Genomic DNA, 19,221 nt, shown 5'->3' on the forward strand with positions numbered 1-19,221 from the left:
TGCAGGTGCACACAAAGTATGGAAGCCTTTGGGTTACAACTTTTTCCTGGTGTTCTTGCATTCAAGATTTCAAGGTATCCATAGTCTAATGCAAAACATTTTCATCATAAGAGGCCAACAACACATGGAGCTGACGCCATGGTGGGACAAGAAAATTTCAACATGACTGATTTGAAAGAATCAGAGTTAATGTTAATGAGTGCTTTCTGTAATTGCAAGGTAACCTTCATTGTGAGACAGCTTGCCAAGCTAATGGCAGCAGTAATTTTTGCAGTTAGCATATACAAGCATGTACAGTCGAAACTTGAAGGTTAACAAAGGAGCTTGAGAAGAAGTGGAGCCCTGCGCAAGGAACAATGTAATGAAAAATGATAGGCGTAACATTAAGAGACAGGAAGAGATCAGTGTGCATCAGAGAGCACACGGGGGGTCGCTGATATCCTTGTTGACACTAAGAAGAAATGGAGCTGGGCAGGCCATGTAATGGACAAGGCAGGTAACCGACGGTTCATTAGTTACAGAATGGGTACCAAGGGAAGGGAAGCACAGTTGGTTATAGCAGAGAATTACGTGACGGAATGGAGTTAGGAAATTCGCAGGCTTAGGAGGAAGTCAATTAGTGCAACACAGGGATAAGTGTAGGTCGCTGGGAGAGGCCTTCGCCATACACTGGGTATAAAAATAGGCTGATGATGACATACAATTGCTAGTCTTATGACATGAAAAATGTAGGCATCGCTCACATGATGAAACCACATGCAACAGTGAAGCCCCCGCATGTTCTTCTTCACTTGAACCACAAGTGGTGTGTGGTTCGGCAGATGTGCAATGCAGAGAAGTCCTCTTGCAAATTAGGAAAAGCATCTACTACGCGTTTGTGCCGTGACCATGTCATTGTAACTCGCACTTGGTTAATTAACATAGAGTTCAAAAGTGTAGTCAACTTCCGTTAATTCGATCCTGACGGGACCGACAAAATTGCTCTAATTTTCTGGCGGGTTGAGTTAAACAAGATGCAGAAAAAAATGGCAAAGCACACCGCTGATTCATTTGACAGTATTGTCGAGAGATTAATACACCCCCGAATCAAACGTGACCCACTTTTTTGTTTCCAGAGTAGAGCACTAACATAGAAATGACATTAAAGCTCCTAAACAAAGCAGAAATCTAGCTTGCATCAAATCTGCTAAAATGGCAGCCGGTTTTCTGAAGTCAGCTTCGCCTCTATACAGCCTTGTTTGTGGTAAAGCATATGAATGCCATGAAAGCTGTTTTGGTTTCACATCCGATCGCACCACGCAGGCAACTTTCGACCCCATTCTCTTGCAAAACAAAAGGCGTGCATTAGAATTAGGTAAATACCATAATCAAACATTGTGACTGATCGGTATTGCTTGAAAATTTTGCTAGGGCGGTTCGAAAACCGTCATTTTCAATGAGAGGTGAGGTGTGTTCATCGCATTCACTTTTCCCTAAGCTCCGCCGAGACATACAGCCACTAAAGGTGTCACTTTTGGTGTCTTGATAGAAGTCAGGTGCATGCGTGCCGAATGGTAAAGTGCGAATTGTTTGGCGAATGCCAATTTCGGGTTGAAAATAATGAACATTTGTGCTCGTAGAAATGCATGGGCACTGGCTGCGACTTTCGGTAATATATAAAATTAACCGGAGTCTAAATAATGGGATACTACCATAATGCAAAGTTGACAGGGGCAAGAGAGTAGTGCATCAATTGTGCCGTGTGTGTGCTGGTGTGTGTGCTCTTTATTTTGTTGTCCTAGACTGCCCCGAACTGTCCGAGATGCCATCTTCAGCCAATAAGTATGGGCATACGCAGCTTCTGGGACAGTCCTAGGCATTCCAGGGCAAAAAATCGAAAAGGCCCAGTGTCCTGGTATGAAAATTTACCAAGGCTTTCCTCCTGTCCAGGGACTGCAATGACAGAGTGCTGGTGAAGAAGATGATCCACGAGCCAGATGTGTTTGGAGACCTGCAGTGCATCTCCTGGTGCTGCTCTGACAGGGTGAGCGAAGAAAGACCACCTGCAGCTTGTGTGATTGTTGATAGTAAGCCTAAGCACGAAACCCTTTAGCAGGCAGCCTTTGGCTTATCCTTTGACAGCAACAGAGGAACGCTGCTGCCAAAATTTAAGACAGCTGATGTTTGAACATCTCTTAAGGGACACTTAAAAAAAGATATAAGTTGAGCTGTATTAGCAAATTATTCTTTTACGATGCTGACAAAGCCACTCTTACCATGAGAGGGAGCTTTATATGCCAGAAAGGACACAAGAATGAAAATGGGTGGCAGTGCCACTGTCTTGGAAGTTCCTGCAGCAACTAATGAGATGACATCGTAAATTTGACGCCGCCTGCTTTTTTTTTATCGGTAAAGATAAAGTATGCTGTAATTAAGAGGAGCCAGAGACTATATTTAGCAAGACGTGATTCTTGTAGGGCAAAAATTGAGAAAAGGAAAAACCAGTGAAAGAAATGAACAGACAGAAAGGCACATGCATGTTTTATAACCACCGGTTTATAAGACGGTTACAAGCAGTCCCCTGGCCACACATCTGGCTCTCCATGGGTGCATTGCTTGGGAAAGGTTCATACAGATCGCCATGCTTGCTCTGCAAGAACCAAGGTGAACAAAGTACCAATACTCTTCAGAAAAAGGAGTCTAGCGATCCCATGCCGTCAACTTCCCGACAGGTGGTCATCCATCCAAGTGTCTAGAACTCCTGTAGTTGCCGAGCACCTGGCCGGGAGCACGCTTGTACCTATTTCACCGGTAGGTATCTGAAAGCAGCACTCATGTGCCTCCCACAGCAGTGACGGATGCTCAACTATTTCACCGCAGCTGTGGTGGGTCAAGCAGCACCCAGAGACCTTCGCAAATCTCTATAGGGCCCCCTTTCGAGATGAGAACCCATATGAACAAGCAAGTGCCAGATCGTGGCACATCTCTACCCATTAAAAAAAAAAGCGGGGGATTTCCGGCGCCATTAGAAGAGTAGCACCTGTCTTTCTGTCCGCTCTTTTCTTTCACTGGTTGTTCCTTTTCTGAATTTTTATGCTGCAAAAATCATGTCTTGCACTAAACACCGACTCGCCCAAGAAGAAGTTATCTTGCACTATATGTGGCGAGTGTTTATATCTCTTACTGTGCTCCAACAACCCGAACACTCCGAGAAAATAATTTAAAGAGACAGTAAACAGGAGGTAACAGGTCTCTTCAGGCTAGTTGTTGTGTCGCGTCTTGCTCAATCTCCGTCTGCTTGTGCTGTATGTACTCGCAAGCAAAAAGGAATTCTTAATTACTTTATGCCAGTAAGGCGGTCTTTCAAAACTCTGTTTTTACTCCTTTTAAGCTGGAAAAGGTTGCTTATTACTAGAGAAAATAAATGTCAAACATCCCCTTCTTGAATGTTGCGCGAAGTTCTCGTTGCCGGTACTTCATTGAGACGTCACGAATTTTAATATACAGTCGCCGACCGATAATTTGGATGCGATGGTGCCCACCAAAACGCACAAATAATCAGGAGTCTGAAATACTGGATTTGGCCAAAAATAGGTGACTATTCTGCAATTGGCCAAGAAAGGTGTGCAGTATTCTCGGATCGTCACATTCGCAGACATCGTCATTTTGCGCGACTAAAGCAAGAGGCATCGAAATCTTGGCACAGTGCCAAGCATGCCACCTTTCACGTGACTAGCGCAAGACGTGTCGGCATCTACGAGCGATGTCATCCTAGGCCCAGTGCCAAGCATGCTGTCTTATCACAGTGTGGAAAGGCTGCTGCCTGTCTACGCATCTGGGGCTAGTCACTCCAAATATTGCAAAAATGATACTTTCTTTTTGAAAGTGATTGCCCAGGAATATAACCCAAGTTTGTCAACGCATGTTGCTGCATGCATATGGCGCTTGTCTTTGGCATAGACATTCCAGGGCCATGATTTACTGGCAATGTATTTTATGTTCTTCCTTTTTCATGCTTTCTCAGTGGTCAGAGAAAGCATGAAAACTGGATCAAGCATCAACTGGATCAGCCAGCCATGAATAATGGATGATAATAGTGGCATAGAATCGAGTGGAAAGTGGCGGTACAAAATCTCAGCCCGTATTTCGACAATTTTCATGCCTTTGCTTCACATCGACAAAGGTGCACCCAATGCATGCACCGAATTTTCATTGGCTATTAACTATTGCCTGGGTATTGCTAGTTTCAGTTTCACGGAGCGCCAGCAAGATCGCCGGCGATGTCTCAAAACAAAAATATCCCTATTTCTGCTTGACTTGGTGGCCAAATTAGCACATGCTTGTGAAGTCGGAGTCCGAATTATCACACAACGCACTGTAAGATGTCTGAAATTTCGGTCATCCTTATACATTAAGTCCATGGGGATAGTGGCAGTGCCGTGGGGCCGTCCGCATTATCGGTGTCTTGTTAATTGGTGTCTGGTTAATTGGTCATTGACTCTCTGTTTTCTTGTAAATTTGGGCTCTTTTTACGAAGGCAAACTTTTTAAAACTTTTTAGGTTGAGTCCTGTTCTTTTAGAATGTAATGAAGTCTTTTTCTACCGTGAAACAGTTCAGTAGGCTCACATAGCTACTGTCAAAATTTATGACATTAGCGCATGAATATCAAGTCAGTGTGGCAACTTTAGGGTGTCGCCATCTGGTTTTCATTCTTGCATCCTTTCTGGCTTACAATGCCTCCTCTTATACAGTAGACCTCCGTTGATTCGACTCTGGTTAATTAGATATTTAGGTTAATTCAATCCCGGCCTGCGCCCACACATATCTATCGGCCCAAAATTTCATTGCTTCAATCCTAAAATTGGCCTTTGCTAGATAATCCAAACTTGTCTGGTCAGCATGCACGCCCCTGACCCTTATGGTAACCCCAACCCCTTTTGCAGCAGCGCATGTCTTGGTGGAGCTTACGAAACAGTGAATACATCAAACACGCCTCATCTCCTGCTGCAAATGCCTATTCTTGGCCTGTCATAGGAAGAGTTTCAATTGAGACCGGTAGTGCAGAATGAATAACTACAGTATTTACTTCATCATAATGCATGGCCTTTTTTTTTTCGAATAAAATTGGTTCGAAAATTATGCGCATGGTGCAATCAAATATGACTTAAAAACTGTGTTTGCAAATGCCTAACCTCGTAGCCACCATCAGCATCAATGGTTTCAGCCAGAATTGAAAAGTGTGGCCTTCAATATCTTTTCTAGTAATCAACCTGTTACTGCGAAAGTTATGAAAATAGAGTCTTCAAAGAATACTAGCAGAAACTAGCTTTGTGGTTCTCTTTAGTGGCCCCTGCCTGAAATGGAAAATTCATGTTTCCTTGCCAGTGGCATCATGGGGAAGTTGTATAGACAGGGCTTCCCTGCACGCTTGCATTAGCATTTTCTGGAAACATGATAGATATAAGCAGAGTTACAGTTATTTACAATAGGTAGCAGCAGCCTGCTAACCATAAGCTGATGGGACAATGTGGACAATGTGGTTATAAGTGCATCCCAAAGTTGCATGTGCAAAAGTTATGTCCTTGTTAAAGGGAGCTAGATTGAAAGATTAGTCTTTTGTAAGAACGAATTCATCATTCGTAGCGAGAACAGAGCTTTTGTAAGTGATAAAATGAAGGAAATGAGAAATTGGAGTGGTGCGACCTGTTGTGGACTGTGGTACCTCTCCTGTGACATCAGCACTTATCCGATTCGCAGAGAGCACCATAGAGGAAGGTCACATGGAGATAACATTAACTCTTTTTGGTCAAGGCAGTTCAACATTGAGGAGCAGGAATGAAATCTCTTGCAGCAATTTTCTATGTGACAGAATTGCATTTTGGGCACACAGAAAATGATTATCGAATTCTAGACAAATAATCTAGTTTGAGTTAATATTTTCGGCTCCAGTGGCTGATTTTTTTATCTAATATTTTAGACCACCCCTTGATAAATGGATTCTTGATCCTATCACACAGAAAATGTTTTGTACAGCGCAGCACAGGACAGAGCAGTGGTTACAAGTGCATCAAGTCATTCTGCGTCAAAGAGTTAAAAAAAAAACCTGCTGTCTGACAGGATGTGCCAACGATCCCAAATGAACACGTTGCTAATGATCCTGGACAATTGTACAATTACCTCGCAGGGCCTGTTGTTCATGTTAATGCAGTCGTTCGGTGATGTGACGTCAACACTGGTGGCCATGAACCCATCTAGCTGTAAGGCGGAGGCTGTCAGCAGCTTGTCCTGGAAGCTGGCTACTAAGGCACAAGCTGGAGGCTCAAGGTAGGGTGACAAAAATTTAGTTTGATTGAAGTGTTCAGAACTCGCATATGACATGGGCTGCAACAACAGCAATTATCTATAAGGCATTGGCTTGCTCCTTACAATAACATATTCATTCAATACATTGGCCTACTTGGCCATGAATTGCATTTGTGAAAAGTGACAGGCAGTGCTCCCCTTGACTTGTCAGTCTACGGAACTTGAGGTTTGTTGAGGATTGATCAATGCCAGTCTTTGTTCCTTCTTTGAGAACAAATGTGGAATATAACTAATAAATATATAACATTGAAAATTTTTTACCAAATGCAGCCTCATTGTATTGAGGGTAAATTGAACTGCCGTCACACAAATACTGGCCACTGGCTCACTAGCAAAGAGTCATCAGTCAGATTTGATTGATGCACAGCTAGTGCGCCTTCACATGATTCGTAGCTGAAAATAGCATCACCACACAAATTTTATTGCCCTGATTTTGAATTCCATTTCTCCTGCAGGTCATGTAGCATCCGTGTTGAAGGTCGCTATGTGGCATGTGTCGCTCCGGGCTACGGCGTGCGGATTTGGAACATCTTCACTGGCAACCCCGTGGCCAACATGTGGTATCACAGTTCAACAAGTGTGACAATGACTGAGCTCTCTGGATCAATGGTGGCTGCTGTTGGATTGGATGACGGTCGCGTGCTTGTGTTCAATTCCTAGCAAAGTGCTGCTTCTACCATTTCTTCGTCGTGTTATGGCAGGCGAGATTTGGTGAACACTTGGCCTGCCATCCCCAAGAAGAGTTCCTAGCATGGATGTACTCCACCAACTCGTACCTCAAGAATATGCGGTCACGGCACTCGAGTGACCTTCATGAGCAAAAGTGAACAATTCCAAAGCTGTGTACCCTGGTATTTATTGTGTATACGTATGTATATTTGTATATAAGCATTGCATGTGTCACGTGTATACCACCCATGTCGTGTACATACACTCACCTTGTTGCTGTACAAAAGTTTGTTGAACAAGAATAGATAAGCATGTTGTAGTCATTGCTTGCCACAAGCTATACATAAAGAAAGTGTATGCCATGTACCTATTTCCTGTGAACTGTACATGCATTTTACTGCTCTATTTACTATTGTTTAAAAGAGCAGCTAAGTCTGTCTTGACCAGTGCACTTTACAGGTGGCTTTACTAAAAGCAGCACTTCCTTGACAGATGTGTTAACAGTTCATTACGATGTGTACTGCATTATAGGACAAGCAGATCTCTGCTGATGGTTTTACCAGTTTATGCAAACAATGTAAATGCTTCCTTTTTTTTCGTACCTGAATGAAGAAGGAACCAGTGGTGGATCTGGTATCATTAACATACTAAAAAAGTGATGTGTGATAGATGAAGTGCAACTGTCTTCTGTGGTCATTTACCAGTGCCAAAATTGTTTTTAGGCCTACGAAGTGATGCCACACACCACTTTGAGATTTCCCAAGCAGGAGGTGAAGGTATTCCAAATGAAACGAAATTTTGCAGGCGAGAGATGAGCATCTTGAATTTAAAACAGCACAACACGGGACAGTAAACAGAAGAGGACATGCAGAACGCCAACTTCCAAAACTCCTTTTTCCTAAAAGATGTTTGGTCTCCAAGGACAAGCAATGGAAGTCATTGCTGTATGTGTTTTATTCCCTTTTCCCCTGTTGCACTGCTCTATTTTCAAAACGTTCAACCAACAATCCTCATAGTGAAAGGGATAAACCCCAGCTTTATATAACTAAGCTCCTCCACATGTTCACAGCATTGCCAATAAAATAGTCGGAAAAAAGAAAATGAACCAATGACTTACGCACTCATAGTGAGATGGTACAGCGTGGAAGAGCATCGGAGCATTCTTTTATGCTTCATGCCCATTGGGAGCTTATGATAAGCATCAGCCTTTCGGCACCTTTCCAACATAACATTCTAATAATTTACCAATGGCAGTCTATTGTCATAGCCTCAGTGCTCTTTGGCCGATTCTGGTCCTTGTGCCAAAAAACTCCAATCATCATCGTCAACAGAACCCTTCCAGAAACACTGCTGCCTTTCCAGTGCAATGGCAATGGCTGACACTAGGCTGTGATACTCGTGCTGAAATTAAAGGACGAACGGTAAGCACAAAGAGGAATCGCGAAGTGGGCAAGTTGGAATACATTCTCGGCATTACAGCGTGGAAAGGCATGGACATGGGAAAGTATGGATGAAAAGGATGCCATCTCTCGACTGAACATCTTTTAGAAACACCTAAACTCTTTATTTAGCATAAAAAAAAACAATGTACAGGCAAGAGCCGACTATGAAGTGCAAAAAAATGATGAGGAAACGAACAGTTGTGCATACGAGTATGTGTAGTCAATTCAATGTGGGTGGAGCATGCAAAACGAGGACGTGGGAGAGATGGGGACACACATAGTGCTGCATTTCAACTGGCTTGGCAGTGCTTGTGTCCCTGTCTCCCATTAGAATCAAGTTTGTGGCAGAAAACAACATACATATAGATATGTAGAGGGAGGGGGACCAATCAAGAGTGGTTGCAAAAGCAACATTCTAACATCAGTAAACTTAGTTGCATTGTAACACAAAAAATTAACACACGTATAGGGAAAAGCAATATGAGAACTATAAACATTTAACAATTTTCAAAAGAGATAAAGTGTGAAACTGAATAATTAAGTAAACTAATATTCTTTTTGTTTTTAAAGTACCAAGTGAGGAACAGTGGTTAATGCAAGACTTAATGTGAGCAGAAAAATGCGCAGATGTCAACCATAATTTGTGTTACAGGTACCAAAGGATTTGTCCGACATAAATCTAGTAGGACTAATGTTAAGGAGAGTGGGGACACAAAATAAATGTGACGGTGTAAGATGATTGACTGATTTAAACGGGCCAGTGGCAAGACGATATCTCGGCAAATGAGAAATTCAAAGCATATTGAAATGAAAGCAACGTAGAGGCACCGCTGCAACATGAACTGAATGTTAGCATTGTAATGGCTTGGTTTTTTTTTTTTTTTTGTCCTTGTTTTCCGGGCACTACCTACGGTGAATTGCGCATTTCCGCCTCGTCCGTACGAGTATGCTCGTAGGCAATCGTTTCTGCATTGCAGTTGACTGGAAGACAAATTGATGAAAAAACAAAAAACTAGACCATGCACAGTATTGCCATTTCTTGCCTTTGTTATGCATTCTATAGAAAAAAGCAAGGTATTATCCCCTTGTCTAATTCGCTTTAAAGCAGCCACACATTGCAAAGTGTGCAGCTCGTGATTTCAGCTGTTCCACAGATGCACAGTATGCACAGAGTTGCCATTCTCTGGTCACTAAGCTGAGGAGGAAACGGCATCACGGGATAGCAACCTTCTCATTCATGAAAAAGATGTGTGAAGAAGCCTGGTTGAACGATTTCTTGCTCACCATTTGCAGAATGATGTCTGCTAAATACAGTCCTCTTCACTAGTCCCATTCAGAAACCTCTTTTTCAGAGCAAGATTCTCTTTTTTTTTTTCGCTTTTGTATACCAACAAGTTCAGTTTAGAAGATTCAGAATTGGACGAGGAATACGAGGGCAAAGGACAGGAAAAAAACACGCTGGCACTGACTCTTGGTTGATTATACTGTGTTGGAGAAATAACAGCTGTACAAAGGCGCATCCAACGAAAGAAAACAAAGCTGAGACCAGACTGGTGCATGCTTCCATATGTGTGCTCTTACATGTGGCTTGATTGGCCAAGCCTCAGCCAAGAGCCAAGGTTTCGACAAGGAAAACTTGCTTTCCTCAAGGCCCTGACGAACACAAGTGCCTTTGTCGTTGAGCGATTTTTCAGAACCTTTCTTCTTGGACCCACTTGATTATTCTAACCTACCAGCAGCAGCAGTCCCACTAAGATGGCAAGTGAAATTTAGGCCGTCATTACATTGATAATTCACGAACGAACATGAACATTTCCATTTTTCCGTGATGCAAATAATTTTTTCATGTGAACATAGAGAGTCCCCTAGAAACAAGGTTAGGTAAATTTTTTAATAGTGTGTGTGTCTTGGCTAATGAAACCACTAAAAGTGGTTTCATTAGTCAAGACTCCTTTTAGTATTTTTCACAAAATTTTAGTATTTCTCAGCTTTGGTGGTAGTGTTTTTTACATTTGCATGATGGCAGGTCTCTGTTACTTTCCCATTGATACTCGTCTGAGTATCATCGTCAATGCATTTTTTTTGTGTCCCTTGTGTTAGTTATGTTTGTGCTGTTTTGAATCCTTCAAAACAAACGTTAGCCAAGATAGCCTGGCCTTGTCGCTTCAGTATCGCTATGAATGTCCAGAAGATCAATGCAATTAATACTGCCGTTGGGAAAGAATTATATGTGTGACCCTAAAAGACAGAATGAGTTTTTTCCTCACCACTTCCTGCATGGGTTCTATTTTTCATGTGGTGTGCCATGGCTGTCTTTTTTTTTTTTTTCCACATTCATTCAGCATTAAAAATATGGTTGCTTTTGGTTGCCTTGTCGTGCACCTGTATTGCCACCAAATGGAACTTAGTTGTGCAATTCATGTGTACCACACATGATGTTCCTTGCTGTGATTTCTATGTTGTTGCATACCTTCTGCTGCGCATCTCTAATTAGCTAATGTGATAGGTAGCCACATGGTGTGGAGACATACATATGTAGTATAATTCACTGTTGTTCGGGACACCTAATTAGTATTTCGACGATTACAGCCCAGTTTTGACACAAAGTCATCAGCACTAATAGTTTTCTATTTCACTCGGACCTCATTATAACGCATCTCATGCGAAAATACCTTCGTTATATCTGATATTTGTTATAAGCACATATTACATTCTAATATGGCTGAAAATAATTGAGTTACATTGTTATATATTTTATAAATCATATAACCATGCTCATTATGTTGAGATTCTACTGTATAGGTCTAATAAGTACAGTATATCGCATCAAGCACTTTTTTCTATGAATTTTCATATATTCATGCTGTGCTGGTTTGAATTCAAATTAGGTGTCCCTTTTAACATTATATACTGTACTGTAAGCGTAAACAGCTCTTCGTGTGCCATGAGCAAATTTCCTCCCACATGTGACCAAACCAGAAGTTCCATGTTGTTGGTAGGAGCACGACTGCATGTAGTTGAGTTGCGAGTGCGAGCTTAATATGTTGTGTTGCTAGTAGGAATGGTTTGGCTGTGATGTTGCAATATAATGTTGAATTATTAAATGTGTACATGAAAAATCTTTGTTGTGTACACTTCTTTCTCTGTGATTTTGTTATATGAGATGGTGCAAAGAGTGTTCCTTAGCCTACATGGTCTGTTGTGTACGTACATATTGTTTTAGCACTCGTTTTTATGGCCTTGGCAGGCACAAGTTCCATCAGAGAGGCATCTTCTAACCTCCATGCATGAGAGGGGTAATTTTGCTTTATATAATTGCAATTGCCACTAGTTTATTAGAAAATTACTGAAAGTGCCTTCTCGGGAAATAAAAAAAAAGAATGTGCTCACCATCAAGTGTTTGGAAGAGAAAATTGTATGCCTACTTTTGTGTTGTAAGATTATAAGGAGTATAACCACAAAGCTTGTACATACACTGCGCAGGGTTGTAACAATACTGCACATAAACAGCGCGCCTTTGCTGGGCCATTGGTATTTTATAGCAATAACTGTAATGGGCTGTTCCCTGTCACGAAATCGTGTAACTGTAAAAGTATGTACAGTAGGATCTCATTCATACATTTTGGAAAAAGAAAACGTAATAGAAAACATACCAACTGGAAAAACATACGATCCCAATCACTGAAAATTTGGCACACCCACCTCATTGACATCTACGTAACGCGAAGTGTTGAAATCATTGCAGCACGAGACACCAACGCACGCCAAGCGGGTGGTAAGCGGCCCGAGAGCATTGTTGCGAAGCGAGATGTCTACACGCTTTGAGTGGGTGGGGCCCAAGCGGCACGAGAGGTGCTTTGTTGTTTTCTTATTGCGTAGTATTTAAAGACGACGACGGGAAACCAAAACAAAATCGAGCTCATGGCCAACGCCGGAATACGATGCCGCCAGAGCGAAACACAATGCTCACTTTGCACCATCTGCAGCAGGAACCGGCGGCATGTTTGTGTTATCGCATATTGAAAGCATGTAGGACACTTCCAACAGAATTATGCCACACACGCTTTGGAACTGATAGGTGAAGAGGCTTATCGCAATAGGGTTGGCGGCAGTGAATGCAACCTGCAAGGAGATTTGGCGGTATGGGAAAAGAAATTCTGAGGTAAGGCGGTGTGTGGCGGCATTTTCACGTGGTACGTTTGGGTGCATACTGGGGGGAAGCTGGCATTGTGGGCACTTACTGCTCTCAATCGCACGTGCCTTGCGCCATTTCTTCGCATAGGATCCAGCGGCCGGAAAACGTATCATACGGTCGTGGTTTGGCAGTTTACTGATTGATGATGTCGAAATATCGTGTTTTCTGGGAACATATTAACCCGTCAAGAAAGCGTAACTGCATCGAGTCATTTTTTTTTTTTTCGTGTTCTCGATCACAAACATTCGTGCGAAACGGGATCGTATCACCAAGGTTCTGCCGTAGTACAGTGGAATCTTGTTGATACGATCTTCACGGAAACCATAAAGTAAAACGTATCATCCGAAAATAGCATTATCCAAAGCAAGCTCCAAAAAGTAATGAAAATAGGCGTATTCGGTGACAAACTAAATAGCAAAGGTCTGTGTGGCGTTGAACGATACTGCTCCATGTAACATGTTATGGGGAGCAGTATAACTCGAAGCCACATGACCCGCAGCTAACGCGCTTTTATTGAGCAATGTTTAGATAGCTCAGCAGTTTGCCCTGAACTCTCTTATTTTCAATTCCCCCCCCCCAAAAAAGTTCTTCTCGGAGTCGAAAAAGGAGCCGCCATTTCCCCACTCAGCTGAGCAGTGGTGCACTGCCTCGGGGGCATTTTAGAGCCAGCGGCACGGCGCATGCGTTTTTCCTTAAGTGTGGCTGGGGCTTAACACATTCGAGGGCTGTTGGAATGCTGTTTAAGCTAGTACACTGAAACATAAAGCTATGATTTTTAGAAATACCAGTAAGCACCCACTTCTGCAGTCGTCTTATCCAATTTCAGGCAAACGCACGATTGCAATAACCGTATGAAGATGCACTGATGCTGTGGGACGTTGGTCAGGAAAAGAAAAAAAAAAGCGTTTTACCCTGAAAAACGTATCACGGAGTATCGTATCAATGAGACTGCACTGTACTGGCAGGTGTTGAATGTCGCCACTCTCATAAAGGTATCACACTCCAGTTCAGAAATTATTCCCAGATATCATCTACACCAAGTGCACCACTGCAGGGCCATTCCCGTCTGCTTCGACTGTACTACATAAACTCGCGTAGCACAGCTGTTTTCATAAGTCTTGGCAAGTCGGCAGAAAAAGGCAACAATGCCAGCGCACCAAGCGCAGGACTTGTAAATAGAGAAAATAATAACGCTTTCGGTGCAATGCACTTCTCTGGCCCCTCATATGTGACACACTGCGTAAATAAATAGTGCCTGTATGTGCTGTAAACCAAGCAAGTGCTTCTGGATAATTTCAGCAACCAAAATGCATGCCCAAGTAGAAGGCAAATGAATGTGCATTAAGGTCGGAAAACAAGCTCTTTCGGGCCATTAAAGGTGTCCTCCAGCATGTTTGAAAGCTTAATGATGTCTCATATATTTTAATTACATATTAATTACTACAAACAGAATGAGCAATTAGGGAATGTCACAATATACAGGCTTAGAGGTTACATCTTGTAGTAATTCATGTCATTTGTCATCCTTACCCGCCCTGGAGGTGCAGTGGCTTTGGCATTGCACTGCGAAGCCCGAGGGCACAGGATCAGATCATGGCTGTGAAGGTCGCATCCCAATGGGAGCGAAATGCAAAAACGCCCATGTACCGGCCGTGCATTGGGTGCACTCCAGGTGGATAAAATTAATCTGTAATCGTCCACTACGGCATGCCTCATGCCTGGTTTTGTTGCGTAAAACTCCAGAATGTAAGTTTTTAAATGTTCCATTCTTATAATTTGTCCCGCCGAATGATCAATCCTGGTGATAAAGGCAGCATGACGATCAGTCCTGTGACAATGTGCGAAAATATTGGAAAACAAACTCGATTGTTATGAAATTCGCTCTCATAACCTCAAAAAAATTAAACAAAAATTACTGTACATGTGCAGCAGTTTATCATGGCCACACTTAGTATGTGTGGCATGTACGAACGATCCCTCTTCCATGTACCAAAAAGCGACAACGAACCACGACAAAGCACAGAATGGGACACTGCCAGACAGCGCGGTCCCATAGAGTTTGGGCATGGCCAACAATACCACACAATACGGTGTGGCCAGTTTGATACATTGCCAGCTGGCCAACAGCTCGCGGGAGTTTTGAACTGTTGCACTTGGAGTGTTATGAGTAGCGTCGCGCACCACCAGATTTATGGCTAACTGGTGCTAAATCAGTAAATCTTCATCATTAACTTTAAAAAAGAAGAAGCTACACAAGTTCTGAGAACTGTCTACTAATGTGTATGCACTGTTTGGCTCGGCTAGCTGTGACTTCGTTTTCGCTTGGTTTTGTTTTTTTACTTTTCCTAGCTTATGCGCGTCCCATGGCCTTTCTGGCAGCAAAGAATGACGATAGGCTTTAGTAGAAAACTGCCTGATTTTTCTCACCGCATCCGGCCCCTCAATGCAATCGTACCAATTGAGCCGAAACGCAGAGCGGTCCACGGTGTTAGAAGTAAAATACTTCTAACACCGTGGAGCGGTCGAAAGGGAGCAAGGTACTGAAAGGTGCTGTAGAAGTCGCGGGGTGCGGTAGTGCTGAACTCAGTGACACAAGTTAGCGACTGAGCGCAATTACATTTCTTTTATCGTGTTTTTTTTTTTACTAGTTGTAACAATGTGTCATTATTTCGTGTTATTGCCGGCGCCTCCAGCATATCAAAGCGGCAACGGGGACACCAATTAAAGCTAGAACCCGGACTGGTCCATGGGTTGGGGCTTGCCAAGGCCTGCGCGTGCCAGGGGTGCACAATGTAGGATGTCCGCTATCGTGCGAACACCCCCTGGCACGTTTCGACCTCGGCAGCCCCAACCATGGGCCGCCCTGCTTCCAGCTGTTGTCTCCCCACTGCCCGTTGGGTGTCCTGGAGATCCTGCGCAGAGCGCCGCCTCTTTTGTTACAATCTCAGCTGCTCTCCCGAGACCTCCGTTTTCCAGTTACATGTGCCCTCCTGGAGTAGTACTTGCAAAAAATCCAATCTATCACCGCGACGAAAAAAGTACATGTGCACATTCATATACATGTGCCTACATCAACTGTGCACCGTCTTATCAACCTGGTAACAACATTCAACCATGTTTAACTGTGTTCCAACATGTAGGAGTAGCCCTGGCTGCACACAACTCATTGACGTATAGATAGCCACTGAAGTCCAACAAGCACATGGTTTGTGGCAGCCACGCTGCTCACAGCTGCGTTCTGTAGTTCTCTCATATAGTGCAGAATGCATTGAAGCATGGGCAGATAAAAGATAGAGCAGATCCTGTTGCCATAGTCAATGGTCAGTCACGACTAGACCCCTTGGTTCACATTCAGATGTCTGGCTGACTAAATCAGCCAGCGACTAGTTCCCAATTTCTTACTAACCATTGTACATTGTCCATGTTTGCTTGGGTCGATGTTTCCCCAAATATGCTCGTTATTTGTACAAAATTTCCTCTCGATACACCTAGTGGTTCACAAAACGCAAATGTTTTTGTCCCCTGACAAGTGTAGAAAAGCTAACATTGAACATAAATTTTATAACTCCCTAAAGTGGCTCCAAATATGCAATACTGAAGTTTCTAAAGCATGTCCCTCCTAATACAACTGTTATTCTATATAACTATGTACTTTGTCCTGAATAAATCCAATAGTTATGATACAACATACTGATGATACAGCTCTCTGTATGACACAAAAAGTGAAATTAATGCAATTTTGCGGATTTTTTACGATACCTCTAGCTATTCCACACTTTTAACTTTTGCTGCATATTCAACACCCATTCCAAATTTTATTACATTAGGTTTAATAAGTAGTTATTTCAGTGACTTTTCATTGACATTTAGAGTGAATCTTTTTCACCATGTCTCACAATAACAGTTTTGCTGTAAAAGATAATTGGAGTGCCTTCTCGTGTTTTCTTAACTAATGCTTTCATTAGAACTGAAACCCAAGTATTTTTCAAGTTGTGAATGTAACACCGTATGTAAAACACACGCTGGTCATTACGGGGCTAATTATAGCAAGCTTCATGTTAGCTGCCCCTGTCCAAAAGTGAAGTGAACCTGCTTACAATATTCAGAGTGCGCCCCCTAAACCCTGTGTCCTTGCATGTAAACACACATGCATTTTGTTACCCTTGTTTTCATTTTCCATTCTTTTGCGACATAAATTTCACTTTGAAGTCAGTGCTACATTAAAGCGCTCTTCCAAGCATGAAAGCCTGCGAGCACATACAAAGTGCCTCGCGGCAATTTTGCATGTACATATTTGTGAACTTGTTTCACTCTCACAAAAATACTTTTATGTAGCACTTATTGAGCAACAGAGAGCTGTATTGGGAGGTTTTCATGTTGCTCTACAATTTTTGTATTGACACATCTAATTATAATAATAGAGATGTTGGTTAATTAATGAATACTAATTATCTAATTAGGCAGAATGCAAAAGATAATCTGAGTATCTTCAAGCAACGGCAAACAACATTACTTTGGTTCGGTCCAGCTACGTGGCATTTGCATATTTTTAAAGTATGGCTCAAGTTCCGTGAAACACCCTGTATACTACTGCTTGTATATGTAACTGTGTTGTCACATTGTCCCGTTTATCACACACCACTATATGTGATGGAAGTATATGATGACAAACATTCTATAATAAAGTCGAGCAAACTTAACAGTGATACCGATTTTAACAGTATATCAGATATAACAATGAGTAGCCGATGCACCGTAATCTTTTGTATGTGCTCCATGGTAAAATAAATAGCTTACTACAATGCTCCTATGCCACATTTTATGTTCAAACAGTTAAATCTGGTTGCAGTGTTTGCGCACCAAAAGGAAAAGGAATGCAAAATACTTTGAAAAAGAAGGTGAGCCACTTTGTCATTCCTTCCCTTCTGTGCCGCGCAGCCCCTACAGCATGCCTTCATCGTATTGCATCGCCGGCCTCACATACCTGACCACCTCTCACTGAGAGAGAGAGATGTGACTATAAAAAAATGAAAACCACGCTGTCTCACACACTGTGGACACCTCAACAGCACGCTCTCGTCGATGTTGCAGGTGTGCAAGGGAGATGGGAGAGAGACGACGAAGGCGGGCCGTGCAGGGTTGGCGACACAAAGGCGCGTGTGACGAAGCGGCTTGGGTTTTCCTTTTTCTGGATTTCACGGTCTTTTTCTCTTTTCCACCAGTGCCCAGGAGCCAGATTTAATTGTTATAGCCACTAATACACCATGCGGGAACACTGTATTAGGTGGTTTATTTTACCATACTCTGACACAAAAGTTCAGGGTGGGGTAGGTACTCATTGTCACTTTCCATTCGAGTATTGTTAAAACCAGTTATGCTATAAGTAGGTTTGACTGCATTTCTAGTTAAAATGTTTGAATGCTTGTCCCCTTCACTTATTTTGTGCCACCAAGTTATAACAAATATTGGTTACAACAATTTTATGGCACTTGAATATTCTCATAAGTGGGTTCTGCCGTATATATCACTGCTTCACGTACATTGCTTTGCTTCAGTGCCCACATCCTTTTTTCAAAGCCATGCGACAGTTTCTCAACGATTGCTTTGTTGCAGCTGCCATGCTATGGTGGCTAGAGGGGGGGGGGTTGCAGTGGTCACCGCATGACACTGAGTCATGCCACCCTAGCTGAGTGTAGTAGTAATTCATTTAATGCCTGTTTTCTGGTGGCAACACAGTAACTGGCTTTCACAGTGCAGAGTCTCCCATTTTCTCAGCGTATACCATAGTGTCAGTTTGTTTCATACAACTTTCATGCACCCTCAGAACAGAAGTGATAAGCAATAGGTTTGACACGGTTGCATCATCATCATCATCATCAGCCTGGTTACGCCCACTGCAGGGCAAAGGCCTCTCCCATACTTCTCCAACAACCCCGGTCATGTACTAATTGTGGCCATGCCGTCCCTGCAAACTTCTTAATCTCATCCGCCCACCTGACTTTCTGCCGCCCCCTGCTACGCTTCCCTTCCCTTGGGATCCAGTCCGTAACCCTTAATGACCATCAGTTATCTTCCCTCCTCATTACATGTCCTGCCCATGCCTTCATTTCTTTTTCTTGATTTCAACTGAGACATCATTAACTCGCGTTTATTCCCTCACCCAATCTGCTCTTTTCTTATCCCTTAACGTTACACCTACCATTCTTCTTTCCAAAGCCTGTTGCGTCGTCCTCAATTTAAGTAGAACCCTTTTCGTAAGCCTCCAGGTTTCTGCCCCGTGAGTGAGTACTGGTAAGACACAGCTGGTTATAAACTTTTCTCTTGAGGGATAATGGCAACCTGCTGTTCATGAACTGAGAATGCCTGCCAAACGCACCCCAGCCCATTCTTATTCTTCTGATTATTTACGTCTCATGATCCGGATCCGCAGTCACTACCTGTCCTAAACAGATGTATTCCCTTACCACTTCCAGTGCCTCACTACCTATCGTAAACTGCTGTTCTCTTCCGCGACTGTTAAACGTTACTTTAGTTTTCTGCAGATTAATTTTTAGACCTACCCTTCGGCTTTG

The 19,221-nt window shown here is 42.7% G+C and overlaps 1 protein-coding gene across 2 annotated transcripts in view; it reads left to right on the top strand.

Annotated features, from left to right (window-relative positions):
- The window catches only part of LOC142590588 (uncharacterized), a 34,655-nt gene extending 25,820 nt beyond the window's left edge, over positions 1–8,835 (top strand). Inside the window, exons 8-10 of one of the 2 annotated variants that reach the window (XM_075702894.1) lie at positions 1,930–2,023; positions 6,165–6,304; positions 6,799–8,835. In XM_075702894.1, the coding sequence (XP_075559009.1) occupies positions 1,930–2,023; positions 6,165–6,304; positions 6,799–7,003 (439 nt within the window). In that variant the 3' untranslated portion in view covers positions 7,004–8,835. Of the gene's footprint in view, positions 1–1,929; positions 2,024–6,164; positions 6,305–6,798 lie in introns of those variants that run through there. The other variant, XM_075702895.1, reaches the window with a different exon arrangement.
- The last annotated feature ends 10,386 nt before the right edge of the window (positions 8,836–19,221 follow it).

This window comes from Dermacentor variabilis, chromosome 8 (assembly GCF_050947875.1).
Source record: "Dermacentor variabilis isolate Ectoservices chromosome 8, ASM5094787v1, whole genome shotgun sequence".
NCBI classification, from domain to species: domain Eukaryota; kingdom Metazoa; phylum Arthropoda; class Arachnida; order Ixodida; family Ixodidae; genus Dermacentor; species Dermacentor variabilis.